This window comes from Ursus maritimus, unplaced genomic scaffold (genome assembly GCF_017311325.1).
Source record: "Ursus maritimus isolate PB19 unplaced genomic scaffold, ASM1731132v1 scaffold_4, whole genome shotgun sequence".
In the NCBI taxonomy this organism is placed as follows: Eukaryota; Metazoa; Chordata; class Mammalia; order Carnivora; family Ursidae; genus Ursus; species Ursus maritimus.
Window position 1 is genome coordinate 80,087,837 of NW_024426552.1, and position 12,540 is coordinate 80,100,376.

The 12,540-nt window shown below is 40.3% G+C and overlaps 1 protein-coding gene across 1 annotated transcript in view; it reads left to right on the forward strand.

Annotated features, from left to right (window-relative positions):
* MCF2L2 (MCF.2 cell line derived transforming sequence-like 2) overlaps positions 1-12,540 on the forward strand; it is a 253,980-nt gene that overhangs the window by 139,365 nt on the left and 102,075 nt on the right. Inside the window, exon 15 of the mRNA XM_040621737.1 lies at positions 11,178-11,263. Within this exon, the coding sequence (XP_040477671.1) occupies positions 11,178-11,263 (86 nt within the window). The remainder of the gene's footprint in view (positions 1-11,177; positions 11,264-12,540) is intronic.

Genomic DNA, 12,540 nt, shown 5'->3' on the forward strand with positions numbered 1-12,540 from the left:
TTTCTTGTTGATATGATCTATCACACTGATCGATTTGCGAATGTTGAACCACGCTTGCATCCCAGGGATGAATCCCACTTGGTCATGATGGATAATCCTTTTAATGTACTGTTGGATCCTATTAGCTAGGATCTTGTTGAGAATTTTGGCATCCATATTCATCAGGGATATCGGTCTGTAATTCTCCTTTTTGATGGGGTCTTTGCCTGGTTTTGGGATCAAGGTAATACTGGTCTCATAGAATGAGTTTGGTAGTTTTCCTTCAGTTTCTATTTTTTGAAACAGCTTCAGGAGAATAGGTATTATTTATTCTTTGAATGTTTGGTAGAATTCCCCAGGGAATCCAACAGGCCCTGGACTCTTGTTTTTTGGGAGGTTTTTGATCACTAATTCAATCTCTTCATGATTAATTGGTCTGTCAGACTTCTAAACACCAAGGCTATAAGAAGTGTGAGCAGAGGGGCGCCTGCGTGGCTCAGTCCTTAGGCGTCTGCCTTCGGCTTGGGTCATGATCCCAGGGTCTTGGGATCGAGCCCCGCATCGGGCTCCTTGCTCAGCGGGAAGCCTGCTTCTCCCTCTCCCACTCCCCCTACTTGTGTTCCCTCTCTTGCTGTCTCACTCTCTGTTAAATAAATAAATAAAATCTTAAAAAAAAAAAAAAGAAGTATGAGCAGAGCCCATATAGTTGTGAATGACCATGAGTAGGAAGGAAGAGGATCTATGAACTAAATCCCAAAATCCTAGACTTAAAAATCAATTCAGGACCAGTAAATGTCATTAGCATTTGGCAAGGTAGGTAGTATAACCAGGGAAATTGTCATTCCAAAATATGTAAGAAAACTAGTAAAAGAAAATAGTTGGTTAGAAAAAAAGGTTTAGACTCATGTCTGTATGATTCATGGCTTATTAAAAGGGGGACAAGGAGGTTGACTAACATGAAGAGCAATCATTGCTGCTTTTGTTTTGTGGCTACTGTCCAGGACAGATGACCAGAATGCATCACATCTAACCCTGGTGACAATCCTGACAATCCTAGCTCGCAAAGACAAAATGAAACCACAGCACAAATCATAACATTGTGATAAATGACCCACCTTGCCTTCCTCAGGTAAATGCTCAAAGAAAGAAAGAAAGAAAGAAACCAAAACCATTAGATTGCCACTAGACTCACTGATACTCACTACAACAAAATCATGCAACAAAATCATGATGTGAATTTATCATCATCAGAGAACTCATTTCCAAAAAAGGCGTTCCGTCTTCTCAGGTGGGGTAATCCTTGCTTTACTTGTTGGAAGGAATGCAAACTAAACTTGACAAGCTGGCTGAGGCTCTCGGGGCCATCTGGCAGCTGTGTGGCCATGCGCTAGACTCACTGACGTGGTCTGGGAAAGCCCAGCCGTGGAGGAGATTCGCTGTGGTTGCTGGCAGTGGTGATGTTTCTAGTTCGGGTCCTTTACGTCACCAGCTGGAAGCTGAAAGCATGACTCATGGGGGCTGCTTTCCCAGGCTGCTCGCTTCACAGCCTCTTCAGAGCTGGAAAGAGGCCAGAGGCTGATGAAAATTCCTTTTTCATGAATGTGAACCCTCAGGATAAAGACCAAGCTACTGGATATGGGCACCAACAAACTGTTCCTGGGCACCTGTTAATGTGGCTTAGATAGTAGAGGCCTTTTTAGGCTTGCAAGCAAACAGTCTCCTTTATAAAAATTAAAGAGAGAGGGGGGAAAAATCTGTAACTTACAGCCAAGGCTGTAAGTTACAGAATGGGGAGGTGAGGGAAAGGTTGCTAACACTGATGAGGCCCAGACATTGTGCTGTGTGCTCTATGTACCTGATTTCATCACAAATCCTCAATACCTTGAGGAAGAAGATGAGGAAGATAGTGTTTCCCTTGTTTTATCCGTGATGCTGTTGAGACTCTGAGAAGTTAAGCGAGTTTCCCTAAGGGTCACACAACTACTAAATGGTGGAACTGGGATCTGAAACTTGTAGTTTATTTAATCTAATAGTTTACTCATCTGACTTGATCTATTTACCTATAACCTATCAGTGACTTAATCTACCTAACTACCAGTTTACTTAATCTCTCATACTCTAAATTTCCTCTTCTGCAAAATGGGGATAAAGCAACCTCACAGGTGGTTGGTTAAATGAAAACTATATGACTTCAATAATAATGATAATGTTAACAAATCAAAATAAAAATATTTTAAAAACAAGAAACATACGGAAAGTACCTAGCATGATGCCTCACATATAGCAGGTTCTTACTAATTTTAGTTTCCCATTTAATCCCATGTTTATAAATAGAATGTTCTGTGTAAAAGATGAAAAGTAGCTGAAGGAAGGTCAGATTCAGATCTTAAATTGAATAGCTTCTCCTAATCTTGAATGTGTACTGTTTTGCCAAATGATAGCAGATCAGGCCAAACTCAGTTCCTTGCTTTCTCACTCCTTTGAACCCCCAAAGCTTTCATTTACCTTTCTGATTCTCAACAGGAGAACTACATAAACTATAAGCACATTTCAGTGTTCACCCTCTGTGATGCTTGAAGTCTGGTCATTCAGTGAATCCACCAAATCTTAAAGCAACCCCAACTAAGCTTTCTGAAGAATTTCTAGAACCAAGATTTTCAAGGTTCCCTATGTATTGCAGCCCTGAGAAGCTTATTAATAATGCAGATAAGAAGTAGGAAGATTGGTAGGAGAAGAAAGGGAAGAAGAAAGGGAGGGTAAACAGAAGGGGGAATGAACTGTGAGAGACTATGGACTCTGGGAAACAAACTGAGGGGTTTGGGGCGGGGGAGGGATTGGGATAGGCTGGTGATGGGTATTAAGGAGAGCACGTATTGCATGGTGACTGGGTGTTATTCTCAAGTAATGAATCATGGAAGTTTACATCAAAAACTAGGGATGTACTGTATGGTGACTAACATAATATAATAAAAAATTATTATAAAAAATGCAGATTCTCAAGCTCTACCCTCAGAGATTGTGATTCAGGAGGGCTAGAAGAACATGGTTCAAGAATCTGAATTTTTAACTTTGAAATTTAAAATTTTTAATTTGGTGACTAGAACACAGGTGGTATAAGGATTGCATTTTTGGTCACACTGGCCTAGAGGCTATATTCACTGGTCATAAAGACTTGGGACAAAGGAGAGCTCATTAAGGTGGATATGGATCTCTTAGGCTAATACAGAGTTTAGAACTTAGTGAAGTAAGGGTGTGATTATATTAAACTATGAGAACGGACTTTCATTGAGGGAGCTATACGAAAAAGGAGAGAATAGCATTTAAGACCACTGTTGACTTTGCTCTTTGACCAATAAAAAACTGAGATGACTAAAATATTTCATGGGTCCAAACTGGGTGTCTTATTCAGCTCCGTTTAATATGCATTAAAGCAATTGCTATGGGTCATATGGAAACAATTCTAACATGGGGACTGAACTCAGTAATCTTACACGTTTCATGAGGGAAACTACATATTTCAAATAATTTGTAATGTAGGAGAGAGTGACATACCTCCAGTAAAAGGAATATAACACGTTAGAAGGCAGAAGAGGGAACAGTTCATAACAACAATATTGGGAATATTTTTAGAAAGGAGATGGCATTTGAACTTAACTTTGAAAAATAAATACAACTTTGAAAGGTGGATAAGACAGAGAAGGTCAGTCAAGATGGGGAAGGATATAAAGTCTCAAAAGTCTGAAGGGGCATAGGCCATTCTGGGAATGGTTCGAGAAAGCCAGAGAGGTAGACCAGAACAGGTTGCTGAAGGCTTTGGTTAGGAGTTGTTGCCAGGAAGGGTACCTGTGTATTAGAAAGATGACTCTGGTACAACAACAATGAAGGGTAGACTAGAAGAAGGCAGGCAGGAGGACCAGGTGCCAGCAGGTGTCATGGTCTGGGTGTGCCTCCTGTGTTAAGAGCCTCCTAATGACAGAAAAAAGGGAGATAGGCAAAGCTCATACCAATTAATCCAGATGTCTTCCCCAGTGCCTAGAATACACTAGACTGTCTCAGAAAGTGTGATGAATGAGGTGTAGATTAAGGCAGACAAGAAAGGGAAGAGATTTAATAGAGAGGGAAAGAAGATATTGAAGATACTTTGAGGTTTCCATCTCGGATTTTTCATTAGATGAATTTGTTGGCTAATATAGAGCACTCAGGAGAAACAGTAGAAAGTGAGGACTTATGAAGGCTGAGTCCAAACTTTGTAGGGTTTTGTGGATCTGTAACAACAACCCACACCCTCTCTTTCTATGAGCTGTAGCCACCACCCCCCCCCGCCCCAACACACACACCAATGAGAGCCAGCCAATTGACCTTAAGGTTATGTGGAAATTATTTGTGAAATAGGTTAGGGACCAAAGATTGGTCTAAAAAAGTACTTTTCAAACTTGTGATTTTATTTACAAATTAAGATTTACAGGCATACAAAAATAAGTTTACATTGACATTTATGCATTGAGGTTAAAATCACATGAAATCAAACAGCTTGAGAAAATTCTGGGTACGTAGGCAACTTCTTTTCAATGTCCTTGGCACGCTTGTTTCCTTCACATTTCTTGGTTTGGGAATGGGAGAAAGGTATCTTGCAACATGTTTCTCAATTTCTGGTATTTTAAACAGAACTACAGACTTGTAAATCATTGTTAAAACAATGTTACAGTTTTTTAAGAAGACACTTTTCTCATAAACAAAATATTATAAACATTGTTTAGAGTATTAGTCCAGCCTTTAAAAACCAATTTAACCAATGAGGTCATTGAACTAATTACTAATAATTCTGGCTGGGAAATTCAAGATCTTAGATAAAAGAGACCCTGGAAAAATTTTGAAATAGGAAAAGTTTGCATTTGGGACCCATTCCCCTATCTTCCGCTATTCATTTCCCATTCGCACAAAGCTTCAGGACTACTCATGCCTGTCTTCTTAAGCCTGCCCTGCTCCTCCAAAGGGCTTTAGTCCATAACATGTACTAAAACCTTCTTCTCCTCTCCCCTCCCTCTTGGAAGCCCCTACCCAATGTAGCTAACTTGGTCTAGAGGTAGGAGAATATCTGAATGAGCTAGCTCATAGCAATGCATGGATGACAGCTCCTTAACCCTTCTGGAAATACTTGCCATTAAAAAAAAAAAAGAAAAAAAAGACTGCTCTATTATCCAAAGCCAGTGGCTTCTTCAGGCAGTGGCAATGAAGAGTAAGAAAAGATGTGCTGGGAAGGGCCGGTGAGATGGAGCAAACAGGACAGACTAGCCAGCTAGCGATCTGTTCCCAGGGTAGATTCTCTAAGTGGTTCCTGTTTTTCAAAAGTTCTTCCTATTCTCCACATCAGAAACCCCTGAATCTTAACCAAAAAAAAAAAAAAAAAAAAAGTAAATAAAGAAAGAAAAAGAAAAAGAAATAGAAATGGGTTTCCCCCTTTTCCCCAGCAATTCCAGCAATGGGGAGGAAAAGGCAGAGCCATCCCTTCCGAGGCTGGTGCTGTTCAGTCTGGGACTGTGTCTCTAAGACCACCCTGGGCTGAGGCTGGAAGTTGAATGGCCTTTGGAGAGTTTTCCTTTTCCTTTTTTTCCCCCACTGTCCTCCCTACACCCCACCATTGTGTAATTTTTCAATAATTCTTACTTGTCCTACCTCTTCATTTATTTTCTCTGGTTTTCATAATTAATTTACAATTTTGTAAAGTGCTTAACCATAAATACTTCTTGCAATGATCACTTTTTATATGTAAATGAAGAGGGTGGTTCAGCCCTTTATCTACCTTTTTCTCACAATGAGGTCTAGTAGCTTCTCTTTTTAAAGAAATGTGATAATATAATAAATAATATTTTCACCTTGAATTACCAGATACCATTGCTTTAAAAGAGTTGAAACTGAAATTGCTTTCCACGCATACCTAAAGTCATAAAGTGAAATAATTTAACTGCAGGGAAAAGCTAATTTGATTCAGTTCAAATGTGGCCATATCTCTCCTTTGGGGAAGAAAAAAAAAATTAATAATCAATTGAAAACCAGTTAGTGATACTTTTTTTTTTTTTTAAGATTTATTCATTTATTTTAGTGAGAGAGAGAGAGTGAGTGGTGGGAAGAGCAGAGGGAGAGAATATCAAGTAGACTCCCCGCTTAATGCAGAGTCCAACCAGGGCTCGATCCCACCAGCCATGAGATCATGACCTGAACCCAAGCCAAGAGTTGGACACGACTGACTGAGCCACCCAGGTGCCCCCAGCTATTGATACTTTAAAAAATGTAGGTACTTTTAAAAAATTGATGGATACTTTTAAAAAGATATTCTCTGGAGAGAGAGAGAGAGAGAGCATGCACGGGAGCAGAGGCAGGGGCAGAGGGAGAGGGAGAGAGAATCTCAAGCAGACTCCCCACTGAGCAAGGAGCCCAGTGGGGGGCTTGATCTCACAACCCTGAGATCATGACCTAAGCTGAAATCAAGAGTCAGTTGCTCAGCTGACTAAGCCACACTGTGACCCTGAAATAAAATTTTTAAACAAAATTCCTTTCAAGCTAGGCACTTAGCCTGTTCTCTCAATTTTGAAATACATCTTTCTTCAAAATATGGGGGAAACAAAACAATTAGATTACATGTTTGTTGAGAAGACCTAGGAAGTCATCATTCAAGGTGCTCTTAGAGAACCTGTATATGGGTTGGTGTCACTTTGAAACTCAGGAGAGGCTGGGTTAGAAATGGGGGTACAGGGAGTGATGTTGGGCCCAGAGCCGTTGGCAGCTGCCTGCCTTCACAGCCACCCTTTTTCTTCAGAATAAAGTGAACATAAATGGGGAGGGGCTTTTCTACCTGATTGCCTCTCCAGTAGGGTGGTTTATGGGTCAGTTCCCTTTTATATCACCAGCTGGCTGAGAAAATCTACTCTTTGAGATACCCTAGGGGCAACTCTAAGTCAGGGTTGACAGAGGGAAATATAGGATATGATTCCACAGGAACTTGTTGCTCTGCTTTTAGGGGCACCTGGGTGGCTCAGTCGGTTAAGCATCCGACTCTTGGTTTCAGCTCAGGTCATGATCTCAAGGTCGTGGGATCAAACCTCACATCAGGCTCCGTGCTGAAGGTGGAGTCTGCTTGTCCCTCTCCCACCCCCTCTACCTCTCCCCTCCCCACACTCACGCTCTTTCTCTCTCTCTCTCTAAAATAAATGAGTAAAATCTTAAAGAAAAATTAAAAAGCATCATTTTATAATTCAGTGAGTCTCCTAAGGAATCTGTAACCAAAATATAGCAGCAACTGGTTGGTTGGTCTGTGGTCAATTTTCTTGGTTAATTATTTAAAATAAAAGGAACAAAAGACCCAATATTTGAAAAAGCAAGCATTTATTTAAATATGTGGTCTTCCTTCTAGAGCTTTGGGGAAGCTTAATTTAAATTTCTTCCCCAAAGTAATCTGACTGCAATTTATTTAGCTTTCATCTCAAAATTGGAAGCAATAGCACTTATGTTGGTATTTGATATTATAAGCAGAAGAATGTTTCATCGCCAATTCACACATCTCACTCATTTTATACAGAAGAAAATAGATGCCCAGGGAGCCTACGTGACTTGGCCAACACCTCCCAGGTAGTGAGAAATACGGGGTCTCTATTACACATGAGTAGGTAGGAACTGTCCAACAATTACTGCAGGTCAGTGTGCCTCGTTGCTTTACATATATTACCTATTTTAATCCCCACAAAGTAGATATTAAAGGGCCAAACATAGGTACCATTTATCAAGTCTTCTTTGTACTAAGTACTTTAATTCCTTATCTTAAATCACCACAATAACCCTCTGATACAGATACAATGAGTCCTCTTTTACAGAGAGAGACCTCAGGTGCAAAGAAGTCTTGCCCAAGGCCACTTCTAAACAAAAAATAAGCCAGGGATTGCCACCCAGATGTACCTCTCACATGAAGAATCTGTGTTCTTTTCACTCTCTAAGTGGTTTTCAAAGTTCTGGTCACAGTGGTGACAGTGAACTCAATTTGGTGGGTTCACAAGCATCGAAAAATAAGGAAAAAGAACAGAATGCAACAGGGATAGCCTAATTTAAAAATAGAGTATATCACATCAGCTATACGTATGTCTGTTTTGTGTGTGTGTGTGTGTGTGTGTGTGTGTTTCCAACACAACCAAGCAATTAGCTACATTCTGCCACTGTCTACCTAGAGATAGAATCATGTCCCACAAGTTAAAGGCTCAGTCTTGTAAGATAGCTCCCCGACCCCCTTCAGACGCTGTTTGAAAAGTCCAGGTTGTCACTGGTGCTTCTGACCACTTGCTATAGATCAGTTTCCCATGACTCCCTCCTTAGGTTCGATTGATGTACTAGAGTGGCTCACAGAACTCAGAGAAACATTATACTTTCTAGATTTCCAGTTTATCTTAAAAGGATGTAATTCAGGAATAGCCAGATGAAGAGATGCGTAGGTCAAGGTATAGGGACATGGAGCTTCCGTGTTCTCTGAGCAAGCCACCCACCCCCCATCTCCATGTGTTCTCCAACCCAGAGGCTCTCTTTTTGGATGTTTTAGGAAGCTCCATCACAAAGGCATGACAGGTTCAACCACTGGCCATTAGTAATTGAACTCAATCTCTGCCCCCCTCCCCTCCCTGGAAGCGGTGGTGGTCAGGGGAATTGAAAGTTCCAACCCTCTAATTACGTGGTTGGTTCCCCTGACAATCAGCCCCCCTCCTTTGGTGCTTTCCAAAAGTTACCTTATTAACATAAACTCTGGTGGGGTTGAAAGTAGTTTGTTATGAATAACAAAAGAAAACTTCATGGCTCTTATCACTTAGGAAATTACAAGTTTTAGGAGATCTGTACCAGAAATAGGACAAGGTCAAATATATATTTATTATAAATCACAATATGTGTGTATGTATGTTTTGATGTTTTTCTTGTGGGGCATGGTCAGACTTTGGAAGCTACTGCACTAGAACACAACTAATCTGTCTAAACCTTAGCAAAACCTTGGTATACAGTATAGTTAACTACCTCCCTGCAGGTTATTAAAGCAGTACCCAGACCTGCTGTGGATCCTTCCCATCACATTCTCAATGGCAGCAGTGCTGTATTCCATCAAACTTGATCGACAGAGGATTCTTTCTCTACCCTGACACCAACTGTCTGACACATGGTCCTAGGCATGTGGGTTGACACAACCAAGTCTGTGCCCAGGCATTTCAGCCAGCCCATGTCTCATGCGTGACAAAGTCCATAAATTAGGACATCATCATTCAGTGTAAAAGATGACAGTCCATACCTATACACCTTGAGTCATTGTTATTTGTCTGCCCTTAGGTTGTCATGAAATAAAAGACTCTACAATACACCACACTTAAAATAGACCAACAGAAGATCTGGAAAGAGCACAATTCATTTTATAAGCCGTAGCAAGTTTTACAGTGAGACGAATTTTGGTTAGAAATAGTGGTTACTCTTTACAAAGGTCCCGTATTACATGTTGGGGATCCAAAGACAAATAAGGCTAGAGCTCAAAGTCCAGCAGGTGTTTCTGGCATAGTAATGTCACCGGGGAGGAACTAGAAAGGGATGTGATGTAACATTAACTGCCGTGGTAATTAGTTCAACGTTATAGAGAAAATGTGAAGAAAGAGCTTTGGTAATGTGGTGAAAATAACTAGATTGGTTGGAATCCAGGAACTGGTATTTACTTCTGTATATTGACTGAAATGAGAAATATCTACTAGGATCTGGTCAAATATATGTAATAGTGGGCACTAAAAATTTAGATTCTTAGTGAAATGATATCCTGTTTTAAAAGAAACAAATATGAACTTGGAATTTAAGTTTGCCTTTGTATTTGAGAGCTGAATGCAAAACTGGTATCCCAAATAGTCCTTTATTTGTTTGTCTGCTTTCTGGATATGCCAGATTTGGGAGGACATCAGTGAAAAAGATCAAAGATCCATGATTTTCTTTCATTTGTTGAGCATTTTTGTATTGCTGTTTGTGTGGTTGGCATTGTGAATAATAAACACCACCTTACCTTGACTGCTTTCTGTTAATCCAGTGAGAGGCCTCTCTTGCATTGTCCACAACCAGCGGAGAGCCTATCACTCTCACCTGTTTTATAAGGAGACTTCTCATCTGTTCTCAGTCTGGGGGAAGCTCATCCTTCACCTTCCAGCTCTAATTTACATAAACATATACTCATTACATTTCCTTAAACGATACTTTTGCAAGAGGGCCCTTTCAAAATCTATACTCCTTTTTGTGACAGTATAAAATAACTCATTTAAACAGAACATGGCAGGCAGGAAGAATTGAAATGCTGGCTAATTATCTCCTTGTTCATTATTAGTCAATATCTTTAAGATACTCTGCGTGCTATCAATGTTATACAAATTCACTCCCTTGTTAAAACTGTATTTTCTTGAAAGTAAAATGAGTAGTTTTGCCTCTTTTTGAGAATTAAATGCCTACTATTCTGAAAAAGAGCCTGGCCCTATGTGGTAGATAGTACCTTGGGGTCCATGTGCTAGGGGAGGAAACTGAGGCAGAGAGAGGTTCAGTGAACTCGCCCAAGGTCTCAGAGTTGGCAGGTAGTGAGTGGGGCTTCCGACCACTAGCTGGCTTCAAGCCTGTACCAGTCTGTACAGCCTAAGGGACCAGCTGCTCCAGGACGCAGTACGCTAGAATGGATTTGTGATTAGCAGCCTGTGAAAGTGGACTCTGGGTTTATCTCATCTCTGTCTTTAGCTCTTTGGCCTTGGGTAGGTCGCAACTTCTCCAGATCCTCATTTCTTACCCCCAGTGGGGGAAAAAAAAAGGAGATATCGAGTCAAATGATCTCTTCACTGTTTCCCCTTAGCTCAAACTCTGAATCTTTATTGTGAGTCAACCAGGAAGGAAGATTACCATATTAATAGCCGTTCACTATTAAGGAAAAAAAACGATCCCTGCTTTTGAGAAAGTTTTTGATGTTTCAAAAGGAAGCCTGAAGGGCAAACTGTAACGGATTTGCGGATTTGCGGAGAGGTTGGGAAAAACTCAAGAAAGAGAAAGAAGAGGGACTGGACCTGGTGCTTATCTAGAACATTGAAAACAAAACAAATAAATTGAGGGAAAGAAAAATATACAGCCCCCAAATAAAATAGACAGTCTTACCAAAATTTCTGTCACTTCAGAATGAAGAAATACTGGAAAGCAGTCATGATGGAGAGAGCCCTGAGCCAGAGAAGCTCGGCAGTCCTGAAAATCTTTCCCCCACAAGGTAAGATTGCAGATCCCCGGCAGGAGTCGTTTTAACTCCTTGGAGTGGCGGGGAAAGGGGAGGGTGTCCTCTGTTTTATATCTCATCACTCATTTTTCCCCGATAAAAGCACATTTTTATACTAACCTTCACTTACATACCTGAGAATAAACTCCTTGATCTCATAAAAGCAACAAGCAAGAGATGCACATGACTTATAAAGCAAGCATTTTAAAAAATGAATTATCAAGAAAATAGAAAATAGTAAATGTAAACTAATGGTGATAGATGGAATTATTGGTTTGAAAGCATTTAAAGGGAATAGGTTCCCCAAAGACACAGTTTATACAAATTAAATGCTATTTTTGGACTACAGGAAGGTATTTGCATGCATGTGACTACTCTGCCGTTCAGAAAGCCTAAATTAGGGTTTAAACACCAAAAGCATAGGGGAAATGAGTAAAAAAAACAAAACTTTATACTCAGAATCTCCATCATTAGCTCTGTTCTAGCAATCATCACATTATTTAGATCCACACCATTTTACTTACTGACTTATGAGCCATTCTTGTGCCCAGGGACTATGATAATACTTAGCTCTTAGCAGGCCTCCAAAATATGCCTGGAGAATAAATGAACCAATGTCTTTAGGAACTTGCCTGCTTGATTAAAGCCCGTATTAGTTTAGTTAGTCTACTTTATACTCTTTCACTTTAAGGTGTACTCAAGGAAACATGTGGCCTCTTACCCACTGAAATGTTATCTCCCCCGGTTATAGTAAATGGCCCACATCAGCATAACTGAAAATGTCTTTAGTTGGGTTGTCTCAGAAAAGCACCACTTGGATAGACTGGTGATGGGTAGTAAGGAGGGCACGTATTGCGTGGTGCACTGGGTGTTGTACGCAACTAATGAATCATTGAACTTTACATCAGAAACCAGGGATGTACTGTATGGTGACTAACATAATATAATAAAAAAACATTAAAAAAAAATTTTAGGACTGTAAAAAAAATAAATAAATAAAATAAAATAAAAAAGAAAAAGAAAAAGAAAAGCACCACTTGGCAATGTGTTCTGTTGTTGCCTTTAAGTGACAGCGTACCTTTTTTTTTTTTTTTTTTTAAGAGAGAGAGTATGAGCAGGGAAGAGGGAGAGGGAGAATCCTAAGCAAGCTCCACGTGAAGCACGGAGCGCGACTCGGGGCTTGGATCTCATGACCCTGAGATCATGACCTGAGCTGAAATCAAGAGTCAGATGCTTAACCAACTGCGCCACCCAGGCGCCCCAGGGGAAAA